This window comes from Anomaloglossus baeobatrachus, chromosome 7, assembly GCF_048569485.1.
Source record: "Anomaloglossus baeobatrachus isolate aAnoBae1 chromosome 7, aAnoBae1.hap1, whole genome shotgun sequence".
NCBI lineage: Eukaryota > Metazoa > Chordata > Amphibia > Anura > Aromobatidae > Anomaloglossus > Anomaloglossus baeobatrachus.
In genome coordinates, this window is record NC_134359.1 from 231,619,009 (window position 1) to 231,646,321 (window position 27,313).

General features: G+C 45.0%; 1 protein-coding gene across 8 annotated transcripts in view; it reads right to left on the bottom strand.

Moving 5' to 3' along the window:
* Nucleotides 1-27,313, bottom strand: part of LOC142245319 (DNA repair endonuclease XPF-like) — a 115,093-nt gene that overhangs the window by 66,736 nt on the left and 21,044 nt on the right. For 5 of the 8 annotated variants that reach the window (XM_075317948.1, XM_075317945.1, XM_075317944.1 and 2 more), the window contains one exon: nt 15,631-15,750. The exons of 1 other annotated variant lie outside the window; for it this stretch is intronic. In XM_075317948.1, coding sequence (XP_075174063.1) covers nt 15,631-15,750 — 120 coding nt within the window. Of the gene's footprint in view, nt 1-4,765; nt 4,900-15,630; nt 15,751-27,313 lie in introns of all 8 variants that reach the window. 2 more of the 8 variants (XM_075317943.1, XM_075317946.1) reach the window with 2 other exon arrangements.

The following is a 27,313-nucleotide window of genomic DNA, read 5'->3' on the forward strand; positions in this document are numbered from 1 at the left end:
GGGTACTGGAAGGAGGAGATATCCGGCAGAGCAGGGACAGCGAGCGACATTCAGAACTTCTAGGAGCCACAAATTTATCACAGTGCCTTGAAATGATAAAGTGAGAGTGCTTAACCCTTTGCATATTCATACCTGCAGTGGCGTAACTAGAGTTTGATGGCCCTGGTGCAAAGTTCGGACCTGGACACCCCCGTCTCCATGTACACCGACACTTGGGGTATGGGATAATGACACTGACACTCGGGGTACAGGATAATGACGCTGACACTTGGCTCTTACCCTTAGCACCCAGGTTTCCCATGCTCTGAAATCTCTCAATCAGCACCCAGCTTTCCTATGTTCTGATATCCAACTTGTCCTTGGCACCCAGCTTCCCCATGCTCTACTATACATCTTTCCCTCAGCAGCACCCAGCTTTTCCCATATCAGAGCATGGGAAAGCTGGGTGCTGAGGGAAAGAGCCTTTTTCCCTCAGCACAAAACATTCCCATGCCATGCTTGTATCTTTGTCCCTCCTTGTATATAGTTCTCCAAATACTAAAATCCCCACATAGCCTTCCATATAGTATAGTGGGTCCTACATAACCTTTCATATATTAGAATGCACCTCCATAGTCCTCCATTTATTATAATGCATTTCCCTTAGTTCTCCATGTATTAGAATTCACCCCATAGTTCTCCATATATTATACTGCACCACATAGTTCTCCATGTTTTATAATGCACCATGTATAAGATAGCCTCCATAGTCCTCCATATAATATAATGTAGCCCCCATAGTCCTACATGTATTATAATGCAGCCCCATAAACCTTCATATTGTATTATGCAGCCCCTACTCCTCCATGTATAATACACCCCTAGATTCCATGTATACAGTGTCCTTCATATTGTATTATGCAGCCTCATACTCCTCAATGTATAATGCAGCCCCCCAGGCCTCCAATGTATAATGCAGCCCCTTAGACCTCCATGTATAATGCAGCCCCCCCAGACCTCCATGTATAATGCAGCCCCCCAGGCCTTCATGTATAATGCAGCCAGCCCACCAGGCCTTCATGTATAATCCAGTACCTCGAGGCCTCCATGTATAATTCAGCACCTCAGGTCTATAGCCACCATGTACTCTTTGATATATATATAAAAAAAACACAACAAGTACTCACCTCTTTCCTCGTTCCACTGCTGCTACGGTCAGCGTACTCCTGTCCTGCACTCTGCATGCCTCAGCACAGCAGTCGCACAGGAGTGAAGTCACCGCCCAGGCACAGGGGGAGAATGATGGAGCGGCATGGGCCGCTCAATGCTTTATCATTGCTGTGTATGATGACAGGGGAGGAGGGCCCGGTGCTGCCGCTGGTGCCGGCGTCAGCGGCGGTGGCACCAGGTCATATAGCGGCCGCGTGGTATGTGACAGAACAGCGCAGCTCCTCTCTCACAGGAAGGAGCTGGCTGCTGATCTGCAGGGCGACCACGGGCCCCTAACCTACCGGGCCCGGTCGCAATGGTGACCTCTGCGACCACGGTAATTATGCCCCTGGATATACTATATTTCCCATTAGCGCCCTTTTGTCTGTAGGGTCCTCACCTCCTAACTCAGGTGGTTTGGACTCCAGCCTTTAGTAGCGCGGTAGTACTTCTTTGGTTGTTTATTTCCATTATCTGACAGATCTGGACATGGAATCTGTCCTCTACCAGCGGCTACTTCCATTTACTTTTTTGCAATATAGAAAAAGTATAATTACTTTTCACAGCGCTTGTGGCATTTATTTATTTTATTTATTTATTTATTTAGTGCTGGAAAATAACTGGTAGCCACACACAATATTGACACTTTGGGCACAATTTGGCCATTTTCACATAGGGGTGTACTCACTTTTGTTGCCAGTGGTTTAGACATTATTGGCTGTGTGTTGGCTTATTTAGAGTGCACATTAAATGTACACTGTTATACAAGATGTACACAGACTACTTTACATTATATCAAAGTGTCCTATCTTCAGTGTTATCCCATGAAAAGATATAATACAATATTTGCATAAATGAGAGGGGTGTACTCACTTTTGTCAAATAAAGTATTATAGCCAGGGGGGACTGACTGCAGGAGAAAAGCCAAAGGGACCTCAGTGCTCTGCCCCTGATTGGCCCCAATGGTCTGATTGCTATGGCATCTCGCTATATGTAACAATGTTCTGTGATGGAAATACGGCAGAAAGTTGATAGGAACACGGAGAAAAAATACTGAGATTTGTTCTGAACATAAAAGCACAATTTTCGGCCCATTACAGACACTTCCAGGCCTTCTTTATACACATACAATTCACAACACAAGTAACTTTACCCCACATATCTCTACAGCTCTTCTAAGTAAATGTACATAATATATGAAGAGATACAGGAGCGTCTGCCCACACATTATCTGAGCAGCTCCATGTAATATACAGTGTTATATGAAATTTATGATAAAATGTACTATAGCGCAATGACTGCGTCCTGTCCCTTTAAATCTGCACAAGCTTGTCACTATGGTAACTGCACTGATAAGCAGCCAATAGAACTGCTCAGTTTGAATAAAAAAAAAAAAAAAGTTGTTTATCCTTAGTTTGTTACACCTCATCAGAGAGTGAAGACAGACACCAGCGATCAGCGAGAGATATCAGGTATGAGACGTCATATAAGAGACCGGGCGGCGATACATCCATCACCCGCACTCACACCGGATACCGGGCGGCGATACATCCATCACCCGCACTCACACCGGATACCGGGCGGCGATACATCCATCACCTGCACTCACACCAGATACTGGCCGGCGATACATCCATCACCCGCACTAACACCTGATACCGGGGCGGCGATACATCCATCACCCAACACTCACACCAGATACTGGCCGGCGATACATCCATCACCTGCACTCACACCAGATACCGGGCGGCGATACATCCATCACCCGCACTCACACCGGATACCGGGCGGCGATACATCCATCACCTGCACTCACACTAGATACTGGCCGGCGATACATCCATCACCTGCACTCACACCAGATACCGGGCGGCGATACATCCATCACCCGCACTCACACCGGATACCGGGCGGCGATACATCCATCACCTGCACTCACACTAGATACTGGGCGGCGATACAGCCATCACCCGCACTCACACTAGATACCGGGCGGCGATACATCCATCACCCGCACTCATACTAGATACCGGGCGGCGATACATCCATCACCCGCACTCACACCAGATACCGGGCGGCGATACATCCATCACCCGCACTCACACCAGATACTGGGCGGCGATACATCCATCACCCTCACTCACACCAGATACCGGGCGGCGATACATCCATCACCCGCACTCACACCAGATACTGGGCGGCGATACATCCATCACCCTCACTCACACCAGATACCGGGCGGCGATACATCCATCACCCTCACTCACACCAGATACTGGGCGGCGATACATCCATCAACCTCACTCACACCAGATACCGGGCGGCGATACATCCATCACCTGTACTCACACCAGATACCAGGCGGCGATACATCCATCACCCGCACTCACACTAGATACCGGGCGGCGATACATCCATCACCCGCACTCACACTAGATACCGGGCGGCGATACATCCATCACCCTCACTCATACCAGATACCGGGCGGCGATACATCCATCACCCACACTCACACCAGATACCGGGCGGCGATACATCCATCACCCGCACTCACACCAGATACCGGGCGGCGATACATCCATCACCCGCACTCACACCAGGGGGTATCGGCTATCACTTGTCCCTTGACAGCCCCTTTGGGGCTTGTGTGACAGCCCCTTTAGTGAAATTGATCACATATGTAACAGGAAATATCTTTCCATCTCCCAATCTCGCCCGTCCACAACAGCCCCTGAATATAGAGACATTGTTCTTCAGTGTTTTCAGGGACTGTCACCCAAGTCATAGAAATAAGGATCAAGTCCCTACAACCTCTGCTCCTCTTTTATAGGATTTTGATACATTTCAACAAAACAAAGATGTCAGCAGATGCCATTGATTGGACTGGATCTTCTGCCAGCGTTGGACCAGGTAGTATCAGTCTGTGAGGGCCAACTGTTTCCTAGATTCAGGATTTCCACTTTAAAGGGGTTATCCAGGAATATTTCATTGTTAGACTTTGGGCCTTTGAATTTGTCATCAGAAATCACCTATTATTTAAATCAGGTTTTTGTGTTCAATGTAGTTTTTAATAATATTTGTCATTGTTTTTTTTTTTTTATCCATATCACAATCTTTAATGGAAACAGCACTTAAAAATCTTGCAGTTCTCACGCTGGCCAGTGGGGATTTTTTTTTTTTTTTTTAGAGGGGGGCTTTAGTCTCTAATCTGATCCTAATATCTGGTTGTTTCCTTTAGTTTACCTTACACCTGAGGAAAAACTAAGAAGATTGTCCATTTGTATGATGCTGCTACCGTCACCGATCTTCAAGAAGGAGGTCAGTGAGAAAACTAAGGGCAACATTGGTGCTTCTTTTATTATAAGGTGGTTGTGTATTCGGATGTTCCTATTAATCCTTGTAACTTAATTTCTTGCCATCCCAGCGCCTGATGCCAACCAGCCCCGAGGCCCAGAAAATATATAGAGTTCGGCGAGAAAAACAGCCTGAGCCACCAAGGACGATCGATGTCAGAGGAAAAAGGAAGAGGCAAGAAGAATATGAAAAAAAAAAAGTTTGGAGAGAATTATGCGCCTACCTGGATGAAGAAGAAGAAGAAGACATACCAAAAAAGTCAGTTAAGAAGATAAAACTGGACATCCACATCCCTGCAAGGAGGAGACAAGAAAGAAGGATCCAGGAGGACAACAACCGCCAATACATCAACTGGTTCTTGAGAGGAAGAAGAAATATCATATGGACCATCCTGCTGGGGCCTCAAAGATGGCGGTGGTAAGTATAATAATAAGAACAATAATATGAGCGATAATAAGAATGTAGTAAAAATATGATGAAAATAACAGTAGTAATAGGTAGAACAGCAATTTGATCCAGGGTTCTAGGACTGATCGCCTTTTCTCGGGGTCAAGAAGGAATTTTTCCCCTGTGACACAAATTGGCTGAATGTGTCCTGGGTTTTTTTTGCCTTCTTCTGGATCAACATTGTAGGCATAGTGTAGTATTAATAGTTATAGAAAAGTTAGAATAATACTGTAATAAGATAGCAGGATAATAATAGTAATAAAATAGTTATGTCTATAAAAATAAAACACTAACTTACAAAAAAATAAAAGTTAAAATAATACTGTAATTAAAGAGTAGGATAATAATAGTAATAAAATAGTTATATCTATTAAAATAATACACTAAATTAGAAAAAATATAAAAGTTAAAATAATACTGTAATAGGAGAGCAGGAAAATAATAGTAAAAAAATAGTTGTATCTATAAAAATAAAACACTAACTTAGAAAAAAATATAAAAGTTGGAATAATACTGTAATAAGAGAGCAGGATAAGAATAGTATAACACCTAAAATCTATAAACACTATAGTACTAGTTTAATTAGCACTACAATAATAATTACTTAGCTAGAAATAACATCATTAGCTTTGATCCAGGGTTCTAGGACTGATCGCCTTTTCTCGGGGTCGAGAAGGAATTTTTTCCCCATGACACAAATTGGCTGAATGTGTCCTTGGGTTTTTGCCTTCTTCTGGATCAACATGGTAGGGATAGAGTAGTATTAATAGTTATAGAAAAGTTAGAATTATACTGTATTAAGACAGTAGGATAATAATAGTAATAAAATAGTTATATCTATTAAAATAATACACTAAATTAGAAAAAATATAAAAGTTAGAATACTTTAATAAGAGAGCACCATAAGAATAGTATAACACCTAAAATCTATAAAAACTATAGTCATAGTTTAATTAGCTCCTTAATATTAATTACTTAACTAGAAATAACATCATTAGCTTTAATCCAGGGTTCTAGGACTGATCGCCTTTTCCCGGGGTCGAGAAGGAATTTTTCCCCTGTGACACAAATTGGCTGAACGTGTCCTAGGGTTTTTGCCTTCTTCTGGATTAAAAACCATTAGGCATAATTTATTAGGATTTTTTACTACAACAATTTGAACAAAAGGTAAGAAAAATGATAAAAAAATAAAGAAAATAATAATAACAGATGGACATTTAAAAAAGTAGTAGTGCAGAAATAGTAAAAATGGTAGTTATAATATCAGATGTGATTTAGTCCCAGTTAGTCAGTAAATTAGTGATAAGTTAGTGTAGGGACCCATCTGAAGAGGTCGCCTTGACGTTGGCAGATGGGCTCACACAATTTGATTACATTGTGTGCTAAGAACCTCACATGCATCTTTAGAGAAATTATACTGTATTTTTCGGACTACAAGACGCACTTTTTTTCCCCAAACTTTTTGGGTAAAGTGGGGGGGGGTGTCTTATAGTCCGATGTCTGCGGTGCGGTGGTGGTGGAGCGGGTCATCAGAGGAAGGAGCAGGCTGTAGCAGCGCTACCCTGACCACGAGGGCCCGCTCATTTGATATGCATGCCCATCATCCCACCCATCATCTCTCAGCCCTGAAGCCGGCGCTGACAGGTGGGCAGGAAGATGGGCAGGGGATGCGCGCATACTAGAGAGCCGGCCCGCGTGATCACCCCTGGCAACTACAGCCTGGAGTGATCATGTGCGGCTGTATTCACTGCTCCTCGTGCATCATTATAAGCATGGGGGGCAGTAAATAAGTACGGTATACTCACCGTTCCCCTGTAGCATCGCGGTGTCCTCCTGTCTGTGTGCCAGCTGATCTGTGTAGAGAGCAGTGAGCACAGCGATGACGTCATCTCTGTACACACGGCTCCACACAGGTCAGCTGGCACACAGACAGGAAGCGAGCGATGCTGTGTGGAGTGAGGAGAGGTGAGTATGCTGCGGGAGTCCTCCAGGTGTTACCGCAAATCCGGCCGCGGCTGAAGTGACAGTGAGATCTGCGGTGACTTTAGTCAGGTGATGTGTGGTGACAGCTGGAGTCAATGCTGATCCTGGCGGCTCACTTAACTTGCGGCCTGACCCTCACATAGAGCGGTCGTATTCTATGGCTGCTCTCTGTGATTGTCAGATGTAGCAGAGCTGGATGCGTTGTGGGACATTGTGTGGATTACATCGGACCTGTGTGTTCTAGGGGTTAATAAAGTGGTGAAAGAGGTTGTTTTTTTGTCTTTTATTTCAAATAAAGGATTTTTATGTGTTTGTGTTTATTTACTTTCACTTGCAGCTTAGTGGTGAGAGGGTGTCTCATAGACGCCTACCATCACTAAGCTAGGACTTAGTGGCAGCTATGGGCTGCTACCATTAACTCCTTATTACCCCGATTGCCACCGCATCAGGGCAATCAGGATGAGCTGGGGACTGTCGCATCTAATGGATGCAGCAATTCTGGGCGGCTGCTGGCTGATATTTTTAGGCTTGGGGGGCTCCCAATAACGTGAGTCTCCCCAGCCTGAGAATACTAGCTGCAAGCTGTGAGACTTTATCTTGGCTAGTTCTCAAAATTAGGGGAACCGCACGCCGTTTTTTTTTGTTTTTGTTTTTTTTAAATTACCCCCATACAGTGTCAGCAGCAGATCCTTATCCCATAACAGTGTATCATGACCACATTTTTTTGCTTAAAAATTTTATTTTCCTATTTTCCTCCTCCAAAACCAGGGTGCGTCTTATGGTCCGGTGCGTCTTGTAGTCTGAAAAATACGGTAGTATCTATGTAGAGCTCCTGGCAGCTTAACCCCTCATATGCTTAATTCCGCATCTAGGTGGTTAGCCAGGAGAAGGCTATCTTTATACTCAATGGCTTCCCAGCGATGAGATTTTAGGTGCTGGGGGATTGCTAAGGCCCCTCATGTCTACCAACTTACTCCTCCTATTTGACCCCGACAGTGACCTAATCAGATACCTGTCAGAATTCTGCCCACTGCTCTGCCGCTGTTAGTTGTACTGCTGCTGCCCACCAGCTCTGACACTGCTGCTACATACAATGCATGGAGCCCAGCAGCTTACAGTGTGAGTCGGCCTACATCATGCACAGCGGCTGGCACAAGTAGTTTATCACCAATCTCAGAAATGACAGATCAGGGAATTAATTTAAAGACCTTGAGCTGGTAAACTAACTTGATAAATAAAGATTATTACATCAGTTGCCTCCTCTGTTTTGGTGATAATTGTCCTCTGTCATATCTACTCTAATAAAATACTAAGTGAAAACTGGATATTACTGTTTTTTGGGGGTCTGGGGGCGCTGTTGTTTATTCATTTGTTTTAGCGTCTAATACAAATTAACCTCTGTATCTCCGTCATTTCTGGGTTCAGTGGAGCACCAATCAGCTCAGGGACCTGACATGCGGCGGAGTGCGCAGGCTCCAAAGGTCATGGCAGCGTGATGAGTTTACATAATCACGCTGCCAGCATCTCTGCAGAGCACCACAGAGCGCCACTGAGGAGGAGAGGTCGCTGAAGCTAGGCGCAGGTAAGCACTCCTTGAGCTGAAGATACTGGGAGCTGTGGTTTGGGAACTGTATGGAAAAGGGGCAGCTTAGGTGGGGTTTGTATAGAAAAGGGGGCTGCATGTGATGGGATCTGCATGGAAGAGGGGGCAGTGGGGAGGGATCTGTATGGCAAAGGGGGCAGCCTGCAAGTGGGATCTGCATGGAAAAGGGGACAGACTGTGCAGTTGAATCTGTATAAAAAAGTCGGCAGCTTGTGGGATGGGATCTGTATGAATAAGGGTGCAGCCTGCGAGGTAGAATTTGTATGGAAAAAGGGGCAGCTTTCAGGTAAATCTGTATGGAAAAGAGGGCTGCATGGTGTGGGATCTGCATGGAAAAGGGGGCAGCCTGTGGGATGGGATGAATATGTAAAGGCGGCAGCATTGGGTGGGATGAATATGGAAAAAGGGGCAGCCTGCAGGGTGGGATCTGTATCGCAAAGCGGGCAGTCTGCGAGGTAGGATCTATATGGCAAAGGGGGCAAGCTGTAGGATGGGATTTGTATAGAAATGGGGGCTGACTGCGGGATGGGATCTGTATGAATAAGGAGGCAGCCTGCGAGGTTGGATTTGTATGGAAAAAGGGGAAGCCTGGGAGTAAAGCTGTATGGAAAAGGTGGCTGCAGGAGGAGGGATGTACATGGAAAAGGGGGCAGCCTGTGGGCTGCGATGAGTATGGAAAGGGGCAGCATTGGGTGGGATGATTATCGAAAAGGGGGCAGCCTGCTGGGTGGGATCTGTATGACAAAGGGGGCAGCCTGCAGGATGAAATCTGTATGGTCAAGGGGGCAGCCTGTAGGGTTTGATCTGTATAGAAAAGTGGGCAGCCTATGTGATTGGGTCTGCAAAAAAAAGGGGCAGTCTGTGCCGTAGGATCTGTATGAATAAGGGGGCAGCCTTTGGGGGTGGGATCTGTATGACTAAGGGGGCAGCATGCAAGGTGGGATCTGTATAGAAAAATGGGCAACCTTGGGGAAAATCTGTATGGAAAAAGGGTCTGCATGGGGTGGGATCTACATGAAAAAGGGGTAGCCTGTGGGGTGGGATGAGAATGGAAAAAGGCACAGCCTACGATGAGAGATCTGTACGGCAAAGGGGGTAGTCTGCGGGAAGGGTTCTGTATGGCAAAGGTCGCAGCCTGTGGAATGATATCTGTATGGCAAAGTGGGCAGCCTGTGGGGTAGGTTCTGTATAGGAAAGAAGTCAGCCCGTAGTGTGGGATTTGTATGGCAAAGGGGGCAGCCTGGAAGTTGAGATCTGTATTGCAATGGGGGCCACGTGGGGGTGGGATATGTACTGCAAAGGGGGACACCTGGGGGTGGGATCTGTATGGCCAAGGGAGCATACCTTTGCTGCAATGTGTGCGTGCTGCTGCCCCTCTCTTAAAGGGCCAGCATCTCACTCCTAGGATGTGCTTCTCAGCCTATTGCTGAGAGGCATTGGTTATGTAGGGAAAGCTCCCACTAGGGGAGTTGCCTGTTGAATGCCTTAGTTTAGCTGGTTAGTGTGTAGTGCCCTAGTTAGCTAGTTGTCAGGTCCCCTTGTCTGTCCTATCCATTCAGTCCTGTTGGTTTCTGATGCCTGTCGGTTCTAGTGTCCCTGCCTGTCCGTCCCGGCCATGCCTCCAAACTCAGGAACCCCGCTGGCCCTCGCCACACCAGAGACTGTGGCTCTCCAGCCCGACTGTGCTTCCAGCCTCAGCTACCCCGGTGGCTCTCACCACACCAGAGACTGTGCCTGTCTAGTCCAGCTGTGCCTCTGGCCTCTGCTACCTGGTGGTCTTCGCCCCACCATTGACTGTGCCTTTCCAGCCCAGCCGTGCCTCCAGCGTCAGCCAACCCGGTGGCCTTCGCCACACCAGAGACTGTGGCTCTCCAACCCGACTGTGCTCCAGCCTCAGCTAACCCGGTGGCCTTCGCCACACCAGAGACTGTGGCTCTCCAACCCGACTGTGCTCCAGCCTCAGCTACCCCGGTGGCTCTTGCCACACCAGAGACTGCACCTGTCCAGTCTGGCCATGCCTCCGGTATCAGCTACTCCAATGGCCCTCACCACAGCAGAGACTGTGCCTGTCCAGCCCAGCACTGCTTCCAGCCTCAGCTAACCCAGTGGTCTTCACCACACCAGAGACTGTGCCTTTCTAGCCTGGCCGTCCTCTAGCCTCAGCTAACTTGGTGGCCCTCGCCACAGCAGAGACTGTGCCTGTCTGCCCTGACCATGCCTTCTGCCTTTGCTACCCTTGTAGTCCCTGTCTACACTTGGTCTTCTGTCTCAGCCCTGTCTGCTTCTGTGTTTGCCCCTGCCCTGGGGGTCAGCTGCCACAGTCCCGTACTTTACCCCACAAAAGGGTAGGTCAGGGATTTCCCTGTAGTCCAGTGGGTCCATTTTTGCTCGCCACAGTACCATCCCTGGCGGCGAACGTGACAGTCATCTCTGTGCTATCAATTTTTCACAAACTGATATAAAATGTTGTGAAATCTCCATCATTTTTTTTAATCTGAGAAAATCTGATGACATGCTTACTAAACTTTGATGGTAGAACTGACACACTGACCAAACTCTGATGACACTGTAGTTCCTTATCGATTCCACTTTTTAATAATACCATACACAGTTGATCGTTAGGGGAAACCTGAAAAACTGAAAAAACACCAGTAACCTGCAGCTATGGGGTTAATCTGCAGGTTAATAACATTTGGAACCTGTACATCGAACACTGCTGCCTGGAGGAAATTAACTTCATTCCTTCCTGCAGAATTCGGATTTTAGCATGGGAGCGACGCGAGTTCAGTCACTGCTCTGCATATCAAAAGTAGCGGTTGTAACCGTGGCCCTATCACTAACTGACAGCAGGTTTTAATGCTGAGCAGCTGTCAGTCAGTGCGGGGGGTGCAGTTACAGCCTCCTCTCTCAATACACACAGCGGTGACTGAACCCATTCCGGCGCCTCCCAAGTGACTGAAACCTGAAAGCCTGCTTTACGCGTTACAATTTCGCATACGATATCGTATGCGATTTGCAACGCCCCCATCGTATGTGTGGCACATTCAATTTGTTGAACGTGCCGCACAAACGATTAACCCCCGTCACACGTACTTACCCGTACGACCTCTATGTGGGCGGAGAACGTCCACTTCCTGGAGTGGGAGGGACGTTTGGCGTCACATCGACGTCACGCGGCAGACGGCCAATAGAAGCGGAGGGGCGGAGCTGAGCGGGACGTAAACATCCCGCCCACCTCCTTCCTTCCGTATTGTGGGCCGGGAGCCGCAGGACGCAGGTAAGATCTGTTTATCGTTCCCGGGGTGTCACACACTGCAATGTGTGCTACCCCGGGTATGATGAACAATCTGACCTGCAATTCTAGAGAAAGGTACGATGTGTATGCGATGAACGTTTTAACGTTCAATCGCAATCGCACATACCTGTCACACACTGCAATGTACCTTACGATGCCGGATGTGCGTCACTTACGACGTGACCCCGCCGACACATTGTAAGATATATTGCAGCGTGTAAAGCGGGCTGAAGACTGCTAGGAAGAATAAAGTAGTGGGGTTCATTGTGCAGGCACTGGGCACGTACCAAATGCTATTTCCCCATATATGCAGGTTAATAGCATTTTTTTACATGACAGGTTTCCCTTTAAGGCTTTTTGTGTTATTTATGTGGGCGTAAAGGTTGTATACAGCTAAAATTAGTCATACCTGTGTGCCTATTGGATGATAACTTGTTCAGTAAAAATCCTCTTTTAGGCCTGCAACACACATCCGTTTAAAACGTGCGTGTTTGGTCCGTTTCCGTACATACCGGAGATACGACCAAACGTGCACATATGTTTTTTTATGTTTAAAGGCACACGTGCGTGTTATTTGATCTTCCTTGTGTTCGTGTGCGTCCCACGTTTTTTGCTCCGTTTGGCACGGAAGCATGTTCGTTTTTAGGACGGAGCATGCGCACACGGACATAATGTTAGCCTATGGGAGTCCAAATAAAACGTTCCTTGCACGGATGTGTGGTTATGTTGTCCGAGAGAAATGTCCGTGTGTGATGCAAAATGTCGTTACTATATGTCGGAAGACAGAGTAGCGGGATGAGAAGGAACTCGGGTGAACTTCACCCGACTTCATTGTCATGCCGCGGCTCTGTCTGTGTGCCGTGTACTGATTAGCGGTCACCTGTGAAGGATTCACCGGTGACCGCTAATCCCCCGAGTGACTGAAGTGTCCCCCCCTCTCTCATACTCACCGATCTCCGATCACCGGCGCTGCACGACGTTCACACTGCTCCGGCGGCTTTTTCTAATTTGAAAAAGCCGGCCGCTCATTAAACAATCTCGTATTCCCTGCTTTCCCCGCCCACCGGCGCCTATGATTGGTTGCAGTGAGACACGCCCCCACGCTGAGTGACCGGTGTCTCACTGCACCCAATCACAGCAGCCGGTGGGCGTGTCACTATGGAGTATAGAAGTAAATAAATAAATAATTAATTAAAAAAAACGGCGTGCGGTTCCCCCCAAATTTAATACCAGCCAGATAAAGCCATACGGCTGAAGGCTGGTATTCTCAGGATGGGGAGCTCCACGTTATGGGGAGCCCCCCAGCCTAACAATATCAGTAAGCAGCCGCCCAGAATGGCCGCATACATTAGATGCGACAGTTCTGGGACTGTACCCGGCTCTTCCCGATTTGCCCTGGTGCAATGGCAAATCGGGGTAATAAGGAGTTATTGGCAGCCCATAGCTGCCAATAAGTCCTAGATTAATCAATGTCAGGCGTCTCCCCGAGATACCTTCCATGATTAATCTGTAAATTACAGTAAATAAACACACACACACACACGAAAAAATCCTTTATTAGAAATAAAAAATACAAACATATACCCTGGTTCACCAATTTAATCAGCCCGAAAAAGCCCTCCATGTCCGGCGGAATCCAGGATGGTCCAGCGTCGCTTCCAGCTCTGCTGCATGGAGGTGACCGGAGCAGCAGAAGAAACCGCCGCTGCTGTCACCTCCACGAATGCAAATGAAGAGAGCCGCGTGATCGGCTGAGCTGTCACTGAGGTTACCTGGATCCAGCGGTGGATGCAGCGGTGGCCGCGGGTAACCTCAGTGACAGCTCAACTGATCGCGCTACTCACCTCAGTTGCTGCGTGGAGCTGACAGGACCGGCGGTGAGTAGCGCGATCAGCTGAGCTGTCACTGAGGTTACCAGCGGCCACTGCTGCATCCACCGCTGGATCCAGGTAACCTCAGTGACAGCTCAGCCGATCACGCGGCTCTCTTCATTTGCATGCGCGGAGGTGACAGGAGCGGCGGTTTCTTCTGCTGCTCCGGTCACCTCCATGCAGCAGAGCTGGAAGCGACGCTGGACCATCGTGGATTCCGCCGGACATGGAGGGCTTTTTGGGGCTGATTAAATTGGTGAAATAGGGAATGTGTTTGTGTTTTTTATTTCTAATAAAGGATTTTTCAGGTATGTGTCTATCAGTTTTGCACACCGAGAGACTGAAATTCTTGCCCATTCTTCCTTTGCAAACCGCTGGAGTTGAGTGAGGTTGGATGGAGAGCGTTTGTGAACAGCAGTTTGTAACCAAAAACTAAATTTCTCCACAACAGTATCACAGACCTGCCTGTTGTGTTCCTTGGTCTTCATGATGCTCTCTGTGCTTTCAACAGAACACTGAGACTATCACAGAGCAGGTGCATTTATACGGAGACTTGATTACACACAGGTGGCTTATATTTATCATCATCAGTCATTTAGGACAACATTGGATCATTCAGAGATCCTCAATGAACTTCTGGAGTGAGTTTGCTGCACTGAAAGTAAAGGGGACGAACAATATTGCACGCCCCAATTTTCAGTTTATTCTTTCTTACAAAAGATTAAAATAAGCAATAAATTTAATTTAACTTCACAATTGTGTCCCACTTGTAGTTCATTCTTCACCATAACATTAAAATGTTTATCTTCATGTTTGAAGCCTGAAATGTGGGAAAAGGTTGAAAAATTCAAGGGGGCTGAATACTTTTGCAAGGCACTGTATCTGTCTATATCTATGTATATACACACACACACACACACACACACACACACACACACACGCACGTAATAGTGATTTATATGTAACCCCAAAAAAACGGTCGAAAAATAAGATTTCTCCAGTAAACCAGGCCTCATACAAACATGCAAGTATGAAAAAAGAAAAAAGTTATGATTCCTGAAATTTGGAGGCAAAAATATAGCTCCCAATGATGTGCCTAATGACAAACCAGCTTCCAAACTGAAGTCTAAACTTCATCTCTGATGTTACATTTTGCCACCCTTGAATCCCACAAAGTATTGACAGGTTAGATGCCCAGTTTGTGGTCCCAGAATGGTAGCAAGTGCGCTAAAGAACTATTAGGCTATGTGCGCATGCTGCGTTTTTTTCTGGACCCCAAATGAAACTCAGAAAAACGCCTCTATGGCAAAAACGCATTAAAAAAAAGCATGCTTTTTGTGCGTGTTGAAGCGTTTTTTTGCTGTTTTTTTCCCCATTACATTCAAAGGGTGAAAAATGCAGGGAAAAACGCAAGAAGAATTGACATGCTGAATCTTTGTGGTCACCACAATGGCTTTGATGGGGAATGAAATTCATGCAGTTTTGAGACCAAAACTGCACCCAAAAACTGCGCAAAAACACAGCAAAAAACGCAGTGTGCACATAGCCTTACGAAGCCAACAGGATTGTTCGGTCACAGCCAAGCCAGCCCCTTTTCGGTATACAAATTAGCCATGAAAAAGGAGGCTGACTTGGCCTATAAACTGAGCAGGCACCTCGTCCCCCTCATATTCACACATAGATCAAGTCATATGCCAAAACAAAAAATACTGTTCTGTGTCCAACAAAAAATAGCCTAGATTCTTCCCATGCCTATGCCCAGAGCTTGTGCATCAACAGCAATTTTATGAAGGGATATAATGTAATAGAAATGGCCCAAATAACAGATACATTTGCAATTTAATTTAAAAGAACACAGACTGCACAGTTGAAAGCTTTTTGTTTCTTACCCTGCTTGTCATTTGTTTCCATTGTTTTACATTTTTTGGTAGATTTTGAGTCAGGAACACGGTATACCCGGCCTCGGGCATGAACAAACATGGACGTACTTGAGTCAAGAAACAGCCAGCCTTAAAGGGGGAGCAACAAAAGAAAATATATTTTAATAGCATTATTTAATGCTCTTAAAAGCACCTAACTCTGTTTTATATTCACAAATATTCTTTAAAAGGCAATCTCACGAACGTCTAGGCTTTTAAAAGATAAAACAAATTGATCCCTTTGTGACCCCACAGCGATGCTCCAGCAGCGGGAAATTACGTTTTAAAGTTCTGTATATACTGTATATCTTTGGAAGTGTATTTGGGTGTGACGATGCACTTACAGCTCCTCCCCAATGCACTGCCAGAGATTCAGATAAATATATATAAAAATATATATATTTTTTTTCTCTGGAATTGCATTGTGGCGTGATTATGCACCTATAGCTTCTCAACCTCACACTGCACTTCTTGCATAACGACACTTCTCTGGTTCACAGGCATGTCGCTGGCTTGCAGATTATATATAAAATTTATATATAGAGATATCTATCTATCATATATATATATATATATATTATCTCTCTCTCTCTATATATTATATACACACACACACACACACACACACACACTAGTGAGATGGTCGTTGGGCACGTCTTGGAGGGGAGATATGTGTCACAGAGGTGGTTATCCTCCGTCATCCAAGCATGGAAGCAAGTTCCAGTTCATATAGTACAGAAAGTGTTAATAGGGCATGGCAAGAGGAGGTTTACGACCAGTCCGAGAGATGGGTGGGATTGGCTGCTCAAGTATCTCCACCCTGGGGTGTGGTATGGTGAACATCATTAGCTGTCAGTGTGTGGAGGTAAGAAGTCCTCCTGTGGGAGGTCTTCACACTTGGACATGTATGCTGGTCTGCTACTAAAGTGCCATTGTTGGGACTGTGTATCCTGTTTTACTGCAAGGAAAGGACATTTTTTCCTTCTGTGGTTTGCTTTTTGGAGTTCCAAAAAAAAGCAGCCTGTATGTTTTGTTTAAAATCGCCTCCCGTGCCTACCTCAAATGCTGCCAAGTGAGCAGATATCCCTCCAATATATTTATATATGCACTGAATGTCAAGACGCTTTCTTGCTGCTAGAAAATCGCCGCTTTAGAGTCACGAAAAGATCAACTTGTTTACCTTTTAGGCTATGTGCCCACGCTGCGGAAAATTCGCTGCGATTTTTTCTCGGAAATTCCGCAGATTTTTCAAAAATCCGCAGTACAGAGAGTCCTCAGCCATTTCTATGGCATTCGGGGAGTGCTGTGACCATGCTGCGTTTTTTTCCGCAGCGGAAATAATGCGAATTTCCCTGCAGAAAAATCTGCAGCATGTCAATTATTCCTGCGGATTTTTCCGCAAGATCCTATACTTACCTTCCTTGATAGAAGACACCGGAGTCACTTCCTCCGGTGCAGAGGAGCGCAGTGAAGCCAGGAGTAGGAGGTGAGCGGGGCCTGCACGAGCTCCGGTCATGTGACAGCCGGAGCTAGTTCAGGCTCGCCCACCTTCTCCAGCAATGTGCAGACGCTGACAGACACGGCCAGAGAGGGAAGTGCTGCATGATGGAGGTAAGTATGAACTCCCCGATCACTCAGCACTTGTTCTGCATTGAGGATGCAGTGCCCAAGCCATGGTACTGTATCCTCAATGCAGAATGACCGCAGCATATCCGCAGGACATTCCACAGCATGTAAACAGACAAAGTTGTGCTGCGGTTTTCTGCGAGCTCCTGTGGAATCTCCTGCGGATATAACCGCAGGACACTCTCCCCGTGGGCACATAGCCTTAAAGGGCAACATAGACATATACATTTCTACACACCTCCAATTCATTTCTATCAAGTCCCTTTAATGAAAAAGCTTACTAATAACGTAAGTATTTTATTTGTTCTGCATCATTCTTCAGGTCTTTAGATTCAGCCAATAATGCAAAGAATACATTATTTCATCCATGACATCTCTTTTCTAAAAACTTTAGAAACCAAAAAATCCAGGGTCTAGACCCATGTGAAAAAGAAGCAAAGAAAAAAAAAATCCCAAACATACTTCGTCCCTATACGAAGTAAAAGCTAATTTATTGAAAAATGTTAAAATCAAAACAAACCTAGTATATAAAAACCTCATAAAAGGATAAACCCAAAACAACACAAGCAAAGAATATGACAGCAACCAGTTCTAAGCAGGTAATAGTAATCGTATATATATACACACTCACATATACATAATATATACATATACACACACATATATTATTATATGAATACAACTTTTGGACATTGCAATAAAAAACAATCTTTATTAATATTCATAAAACAATTAAAATTTTAGCATAAAGGTACCGAATAAATAGAGAGACACAAGCAGGAGATCAACTGAGTCCCTATAATAATCCCAAAATTGCAACTGGGACATTCACACCAAAATCCAGGTAAATGTACATTTTAAACCTGTGCCAAATATCCGTTCATCAATGCACAAGTGCAGTTCTATGGTCCCGTTTGCACTAATTCCCATGTAGATTAAAGAGAATTAATTTTCACTTATGGGCACCCCATCCATAAATAATTCCCATATAAATGAATAAGTAAAAGGGTATATGGATATGGGGTTCCTCACACAGCAAAAAAGTGCACAAGACACACGTGTGCTAAGCACAATATATAAAATACATAGGAAGCGCAAACAGAATGCAGAAAAAATGCACATGTCATTTAAGTAAGGAATAGACAAACAGGGAATAGAATAATATCAAAATAGATTACATCACCTGGAGGATAGTGACCTGCCGTGACCCTCACACTCCGACACATGTTTCGCAATGGCTTTTTCGAGGAGCGTATAAATATATTATTATATACACATATACAGTACAGACCAAAAGTTTGGACACACCTTCTCATCTCTAGAACAACTATTAAGAGGAGACTGTGCAGCAGGCATTCATGGTAAAATAGCTGCTAGGAAGCCACTGCTAAGGACAGGCAACAAGCAGAAGAGACTTGTTTGGGCTAAAGAACACAAGGAATGGGCATTAGACCAGTGGAAATCTGTGCTTTGGTCTGATGAGTCCAAATTTGAGATCTTTTGATCTAACCACCGTGTCTTTGTAGAAAAGGTGAACGGATGGACTCTACATGGCTGGTTCCCACCGGGAAGCATGGAGGAGGAGGTGTGATGGTGTGGGGGTGCTTTGCTGGTGACACTGTTGGGGATTTATTCAAAATTGAAGGCATACAGAACCAGGATGGCTACCACAGCATCTTGCAGCGGCGTGCTATTCCATCCGGTTTGCATTTAGTTGGACCATCATTTATTTTTCAACAGGACAATGACCCCAAACACACCTCCAGGCTGTGTAAGGGCTATTTGACTAAGAAGGAGAGTGATGGGATACTACGCTAGATGATCTAGTTTCCACAGTCACCAGACCTGAACCCAATCGAGATGGTTTGGGGTGCGCTGGACCGCAGAGTGAAGGCAAAAGGGCCAACAAGTGCTAACAATCTCTGGGAACTCCTTCAAGACTGTTGGAAGACCATTTCCAGTGACTACCTCTTGAAGCTCATCAAGAGAATGCTAAGAGTGTGCAAAGCAGTAATCAAAGCAAAAGGTGGATACTTTGAAGAACCTAGAATATAAGACAGTTGTTTCACACTTTTTTTTTAATTTCATTCCACATGTTTTAATTCATAGTTTTGAGGTCTTCAATGTGAATCTACAATTTTCAGAGTCCTGAAAATAAAGAAAACTCTTTGAATGAGAAGGTGTGTCCAAACGTTTGGTCTGTACTGTATTATATAAAAATTATATACACACATACAGTATATACATACACACACGTATACATACATATACACGCACACACACTTACTACAAATATGTGCAATAAATATATATATATTATATATACACATACACACATACACACACTCTAAGTAACAGAAGCTTGTGTGTTACACAGTGAGGTATAATTATTTAGAAATAATAACCCCAGAATATAAAAGCTAAACTAGGTTACTGATATTCATGACACCAGATCTAGAAATTGTACCTACCCTTTTAATATAAATGCTTCCCTTTTATTTTTTTCCTCACCCCTTTTTTCACCAGGCTCTTGTCTCAGGATTTGTTTATTTCTATTCAGCATTTGGAGTGTGGTCCCTCATAACTGATATTTATCTAATATATGGGATTTCTTTAAACTTAATATCTATTGTAACTGTAGCTAATTTAACCCCTTCACGACCCATGACGGATCTTTCCGTCATGGATCGTGTGAGGTTAATCCCCGCCCCCTGCCGTGGGCAGGTCGCGGAGATCCGTGCACATATCAGCTGTTTTCAACAGCTGACATGTGCGCCTGCATGTTACGAGTGGAATCGCTTCCACCTGCGTCATTTAACCCCTTACATCTCGCTGCTAAAGTCTGGCAGCAAGATGTATATGCGCGCGGCCATTTTCACTTACTGCCGCCCCCACCGGAAGTCACGTGTGTGATCACGTGACTTTCGGTGGTTGCCATGGTAACACAGGGTCATGTGATGACGCCTGTAGCTATCATGAGTAACTTTCGGCTTCACTCGCCCCGGAGCCGAATAAATCAGGAAGTGCGCATATCTGATGTTAACAGCTGTATAGCTGTGATCAGCAGATAGGGAAGAGCGATCGGATTGCTGATCGCTATAGCCCCCTATGGGGACTAGTAAAATAAAAAAAATAATAAAAAAAAAATTAAAAAAAAAGTTTAAAAAATAAAGAAAACCTAAAAGTTCAAATTACCCCCCTTTAACCCCACTGAAGATTAAATAATGAAAAAAGAAGAAAAAATGCCAGCTCACCCAGTTGATTCAATAAATAGGCTGCTATTCCATATAGGCGCTCAGCATCGGATAAATGGCAGACGCTCTTGCCAGCAATTGATATGAAAGGATTTATCCTTCTCTCATATTGAAAATTAAAGGGTTAAAAAAATAAAAAATATACACATATTTGGTATCGCCACGTTCAGAAATGCCCGATCAAAATATAAAATCAATTAATCTGATGGGTAAACGACGTAGCGGCAAATAAATTCCAAATGCCAAAATTACATTTTTTTTGGTCACTGCAAGTTTTACGCAAAATGCAATAACAGGCGATCAAAACGTAGCATCTGCGCAAAAATGGTACCATTAAAAATGTCAGCTTGAGACGCAAAAACTAAGCCATAGATCCCAAAAAATGAGAACGCTACGGGTATCGGAAAATGGTGCAAAACGTACACCACTTTTATTGGACAAGCTTGTGATTTTTTTTTAACCCCTTAAATACAAGTAAACCTATACATGTTTGGTGTCTACAAACTCGCACCGACCTCAGGCATCACACCCACACATCAGTTTTACCATATAGTGAACACAGTGAATAAAACATCCCAAAAACTATTGTGCGATCACACTTTTTTTGTAATTTTTCCACACTTGGAATTTTTTTGCTGTTTTCCAGTACACTATATGGTAAATGGTTTCATTTAAAAGTACAACTCGTGGGGGCGTGGCCTGGACCTCATGTAGAGAGGAAGCAGCGTGGGTGAGCTCCTGCCTGGATCCTGAAATATCCTGCACACCGGCCTTGCTGACAGGCACTACTGACCCTGGAGGGCTGCAACACTACTTATAACACCCGGGGAAGCGAGCACAGCCAGGATATTCCGACCCGCAGCAGCAATAAAAGGGACAGAGACGCGCAGGAGCGCGCCTCTGAAGAATCCAATATGGCGCCGCCAGCATCCACACCATCCTGAGCTGGAGCAGTGGAAGTAGCAAGCAGGTTGGAGCGGTTTGCCAGAGTGGCCCCTGGCACAGAGCCTACCTACAACGAGGCACCCGATGGCAGCGCTGAACGGGCCCTGGAGCAGGGAGAAAACATACCCGACGGTGAAACTGTGAGTACCCTGGGCCCTGCATGTTCAGCAGCACAAGATATGCAGACACAGAGGCCTGCGCTGGCAGAGGGAGGAGGGGGAGATGTGGAGCAAACAACACCTGTTTTCACTGAGGCCATACTGAGAGACATTCTGGCAGCAATTAACTCTTGCAATACCACATTGGCCACTCTAAGCAGCCAGATGGGAACTGTCACCTCAGATATGGCCTGTATTAAACGTGAGCTGCAAGGGATGACTGTCAGAATGCGGGAGCTGGAGGAAAGAGTGAGTACAACAGAGGATAAATTACCACCAATGTCACGAGAGCTGGGAAAGGCCACGCAAAATATCTCCACACTGCTAAACAAGGTGGATGATTTAGAGAACCGCTCCCGCAGAAGTAATTTGAGACTGGTGGGGGTCCCAGAGAGGATGGAGGGCAATGACCCACTGAATTTCTTTGAAAAATGGCTTAAAGACACCATGGGAAAAGACATACTATCCTCTTTTTTCACCATTGAAAGAGCGCACAGGGTCCCTGCGCGTGCCCCACAGCCGGGAGCACCCCCACGTCCTATTCTGATTAAACTACTGCACTATAAAGATAGGGACACTATCCTGCGCAGAGCCAGAGATATCAAAGAACTTGCAATTGATGGGAGGAAGATATCAATATTTCCTGATTTCTCCATGGAAGTGCAACGTAAAAGAGCGCAATTTATTGAGATCAAAAAACGATTGCGCAACCTACAAGTGCCATATTCCATGATGTACCCTGCTAAGCTGCGGATTGCTGCAAACGGAGAGACTCATTTTTTTGATACGGCTGGGGCGGCATTGTCTTGGCTGGATATCAATGAGAGATCCCTGAGGAGGAAGAATACCTGAGATTTCCCTTTCTGCCGCCAGGCGTTGTTTTTGTTTGGGACGCTATGCTGGTGAGCTCATTACAGTTAAATTCATCTAGGATCCAGGTTGGGAGACGGCCGGTTCATTGTGGACCCCCCTCCCTGCATGGACTTGGGGCGTATTTTTAGCCCTGATTCTCTCTATTTGGGAGAAATGTGTAAGATACACTTGATTTTGAGGGCAGTGGCACTGCGCACTGGTTTGCGGAGCCCTATCTCTCCTTGTTTTTCTTGTTTATTGTTGTATGATGCAATCTGTTTGGGAAGTGTGGTGTGCCTCAGTCGTGTCACTCAACCTAATGTTTTTGAGAATCGGTGGAGAACGCCTCTCTCCTCCAGGTATGAAGTATCCGTCCGGATCATATCTTAGTCTACGCTTATGGCGACATCTTTAAATATTGTAGCGTGGAATGTTAGAGGGCTCGGAGATGCGAACAAAAGATGTGCTATATTTACTCACCTACAGAAACTTTTACCGGCTATTTTATGTCTCTCCAAGACCCACATGGTCAGGGATAATGTTCATTGGCTGAGGAAGGGATGGATCGCGCATGAATATCATTCCACATACTCGACCCATGCACGGGGTGTGAGTGTCTTGGTGCACAAATCCATCCCGTTCTCATGTACCAAATCAGTGATTGACCCGGGGGGCAGATTTGTATGTTTGCTTTGCACGCTGTATGGTATACAATTTATTCTGGTTGCGATATATATCCCTCCACCATATTCAGTCGAACCGGTAAAAAGGATATTGTCTATTTTAGATTCCCTTCCATCTGTGCCGACACTTTTGATAGGGGATTTTAATAATTACTTACATCCCTATCTAGATAAATTACACTCGGGAAACATATCGGAGAACGCCGCCCCGACTTCATTTGCTAGAATGCTAACAGAGCTGGGTTTTGTATATCTTTGGCGTGCCCAACACCCCACAACCAAACAATTCTCCTGTTACTCTAGCTCCCACCACACCATGTCACGGATAGACCTGGCTATTGGAAACGCACTTATGGCCTCATATACACAAAAGGTGGCCTACCTACCTAGAAGTGTATCTGATCACTCACCATTACATGTTACGCTTGCATGGGGAAACCCCCTCGCTCTGCCCAGGCCTATCTGGAAACTTAATCCCTTCTGGATCCAGCTTATTGGGGGATCTTTATATAACATTCTGGAATACTTTCATCTTAATGAGTGCTCTGCACCGCCACACATAGTTTGGGACTCTATGAAAGCTGTGGTAAGGGGCATATATATTAGAGAAATATGCATACGCAAAAATCAAACCAAATGTTACACCCAGAGTCTGATTCAGAAGGTATCTGATGCGGAGGCTGCGGTGGTGCTCAACCCAACAGTAGAAACTAAAAACACTCTAGAGAAGGCACAGATGTCACTCAAAGAAAATCTCATGTCGGTGGCAGAAAATAAACGCTATTTCCTTAAACAAAATTATTTTATGGCGGGGGAGGGCGTGGGGCACCTACTGGCCACAGTCATTAGAGCACAGGAAGGCTCTTCTTATATAAATAGGTTAAAGACGGAATCAGGTGACTTTGTAACAGAAAGCGAGGATATAATAAGAGAAATAAAGAGGTATTATATGCGGCTATACACATCAGACTGTGACTTCACGGAGACTGAGATTGAGCAGTATTTGGATGCTCTCTCTCTTCCTACACTGAGTGATGTAAACAGGGAATTGCTGGACCGGGACATCTCATCGGAAGAACTGGAGGAAGCGCTTGGCCAGACACAAAATGAAAAAGCTCCGGGAACGGATGGCCTGCCTGGAGAGTTTTATAAAACGTATGCACCCTTACTGCTACCCAAACTACTTAAGGTATTTGAAGAGGCTGAAAGGCAGAGGGTCCTCCCACCCTCTATGAGGGAAGCCTTAATAGTCTTAATATTAAAACCCGGAAAAGATCCAGAGATCCCGGATTCGTATTGCACAATTTCTCTCCTACAGACATTAAATTGCTGGCCAAGGTGCTCGCCAATAGGATGTCCCGAGTCATCTCATCTATAGTGCAGAGTGATCAGACAGGATTCATTCCATGCAGAGCCACATCTATGAATCTCAGGAAATTATATTTGGGAATTCAACATAGTTCTGAGGTACCGGGGTAAAGGGCAATTTTGTCTTTAGACGCCCCTAAGGCGTTCGATAGCCTTGAATGGGAATATATGTGGGCTGTACTTCGGAAAATGGGCTTTGGACATAGATTCATAAATTGGGTAAAACTGCTATATGACTCACCGGTGGCGAAGGTTAGGGTTAATGGCAGGGTCTCCGAGTCTTTTCCTCTTGGAAGAGGTACTAGACAGGGGTGTCCGCTTTCACCCTTGCTATTCGCGACTGCAGTGGAGCCGTTGGCAGTGGCAATACGGAAATCCAGGGAGGTAGAGGGATTTCGGTGTGGAGCAGTGGAACAAAAGATATCATTATACGCAGACGATCTACTCTTATATTTAGACAGGGTACGTTCCTCGATTTTGCCGGCAATGAATATCATTCGGGAATTTGGACAGAGGTCTGGTCTACGAATCAACTGGTCCAAGTCGGCTTTAATGCCGTTGGACCCCCTTCCGGGGGACTTTTCGGACTTACAGATTCCAGTTCCTGTGGTCCGGGAGTTTAAATATCTGGGAGTAATTGTCAGCCCAATCCCGAAGGATTTCCAGGCCCTAAATCTGGAACCCCTGTTACAGCGATTCAGAGCAAAAGTGCATACCTGGTGCCGTTTGCCGCTATCAAATATCGGCAGATCCAATTTAATTAAAATGGTAATGATGCCACAATTACTATACCTTATACATAATTCTCCAGTGTGGATATGTAGGGAATTTTTTGTAAAAATTAATACAATATTCCGGGAACTTATTTGGAAGAAAAAGCAAGCTAGGATTCGACTGGAAGTGCTACAGCGAGGAAAGGAGGAGGGAGGACTGGCGGTACCAAACCCATATATATACTATATAGCCTCCCAGATGCAACATCTGAGGGGTTGGGGCAAAGAAGGAGGGTATGATACCAGTGGTGATATAGTGAGAGAGAGATCAGTATGGAAGTACCCAGGTTGCCGGTTGGATGTGGGACAAAGACAGATAAATAGGGCACGATATCCCACACTGGCTATGATATTCCGGGTGTGGGACAGGGGTAAAGTCTCTTTTGAGGATAAGCGGACCTACAGAGCTCTGGCCACTGTGGCAGAACCCCGACTTGCCAGAAATTAAAAAATTAGTAGGGTTCAGAGGATGGGAGGATAAAGGGATCCATTTAGTGTCACAAGTACTACAAAATAATACTCTTAAAAGCTTTGAACAACTGAGAACGGAGTTTCACCTTCCGCATGTCTTCTTTTATCAGTATTTGCAGCTGAGACACGCACTGGAAAGACAGGGGAGGACAAACCTGGTAACAGTGACACATAATCAAACATTACATAGGCTGCTTACATCTGAGTCCTCTAAGGGTCTTATTTCGGAATTATATAAAAAATTACTACCTGCCCATCTGGAAACACATCCATTGATTGTTAAAAGCAAATGGGAACGAGACGTCGGTCCCCTGACGGAAGGCCAGTGGTCTGATATATTGGAACAAGTTCCTAAACTGGCGGTATCGGAGTGCCAAAAGCTGTCTCAAATATATCTCATCCACAGGGTATATAAAACTCCCAGTCTACTATTTAAGATGGGACTCAGACCAAACACAGTGTGTTAGGTGTGGACAGGATGATGCCCATTTGATGCATGTTATGTGGGAGTGTGGACACATTGGTGATTTCTGGAACCAAACCCTGGGACTTATAGATCAAATATATCATATCACAATACAACCGTCGCCCCGCCTGTGCCTGTTGAGTCTGTGGGAAGGAGAAGTGGATCCGGATTCTCCAACAGCCCTGGGAATAGCACGTATCTTGTACCAAGCAAGAAAGCTACTTGCATATCACTGGTTAGACCTTTTACCACCAACATTACCAGAGCTCAAAAACAAATTAAATAACGTCATAAGATTGGAAAGGGGAGTTTATTTAAAAAGAAAAACATTGAAAAGGTTTTACAGCATTTGGCGGCCATGGATGGAGTTGCCGGGCCTACCCTCTAGTGCACTGGTTCGGGATGCAATGCTGGACCGGTTACTGTTGTGCCTGCAGTGATGGCATGTGTGAGGAAGGGAATTAAAACTAGTTTTTTATGTGACGAAGTGGACTTTGAATGAAGAGGTGAGAGAGGACTGGAACGGTTTCATAGATGACTGCACGGAGAGGGAGGGGCGGGAGAGTATAGCAATATGATGTGGAGCGACACGGCTGATGGAGGAGGTGTTCCTGTTAGTCTGAGGCATTATTGCATAATTTAAGTTTTGTTTATTTGTAGAGCCACGAGGTTTGTAGGCTCAAGCTATATAATATAATTATGATTTGAGAACTCTATTATATTTACATATATGCAGAGAAAGAACCTGATTTATAAATCACATGTGTTTATCTGTTTATTGCTATCAGTTATATGAAAAGTGAAATACTCTCTGTATTGATCCCTAATGATTTAATAAAAAAAGATCTGATTTAAAAAAAAAAAAAAGTACAACTCGTCCCGCAAAAACAAGCCCTCATATGGCAAGATTGACGGAAAAATAAAAAAGTTACGGCTCTCGGAAGAAGGTGAGCATAAAACAAAAAAACGCAAAAACGGAAAGTGCCCGGGGGCTGAAGGGGTTAAAGAGGAGCGGCCGTCTTTAATGACAGGTCTATTCTGGTAATGAAAGAATTCC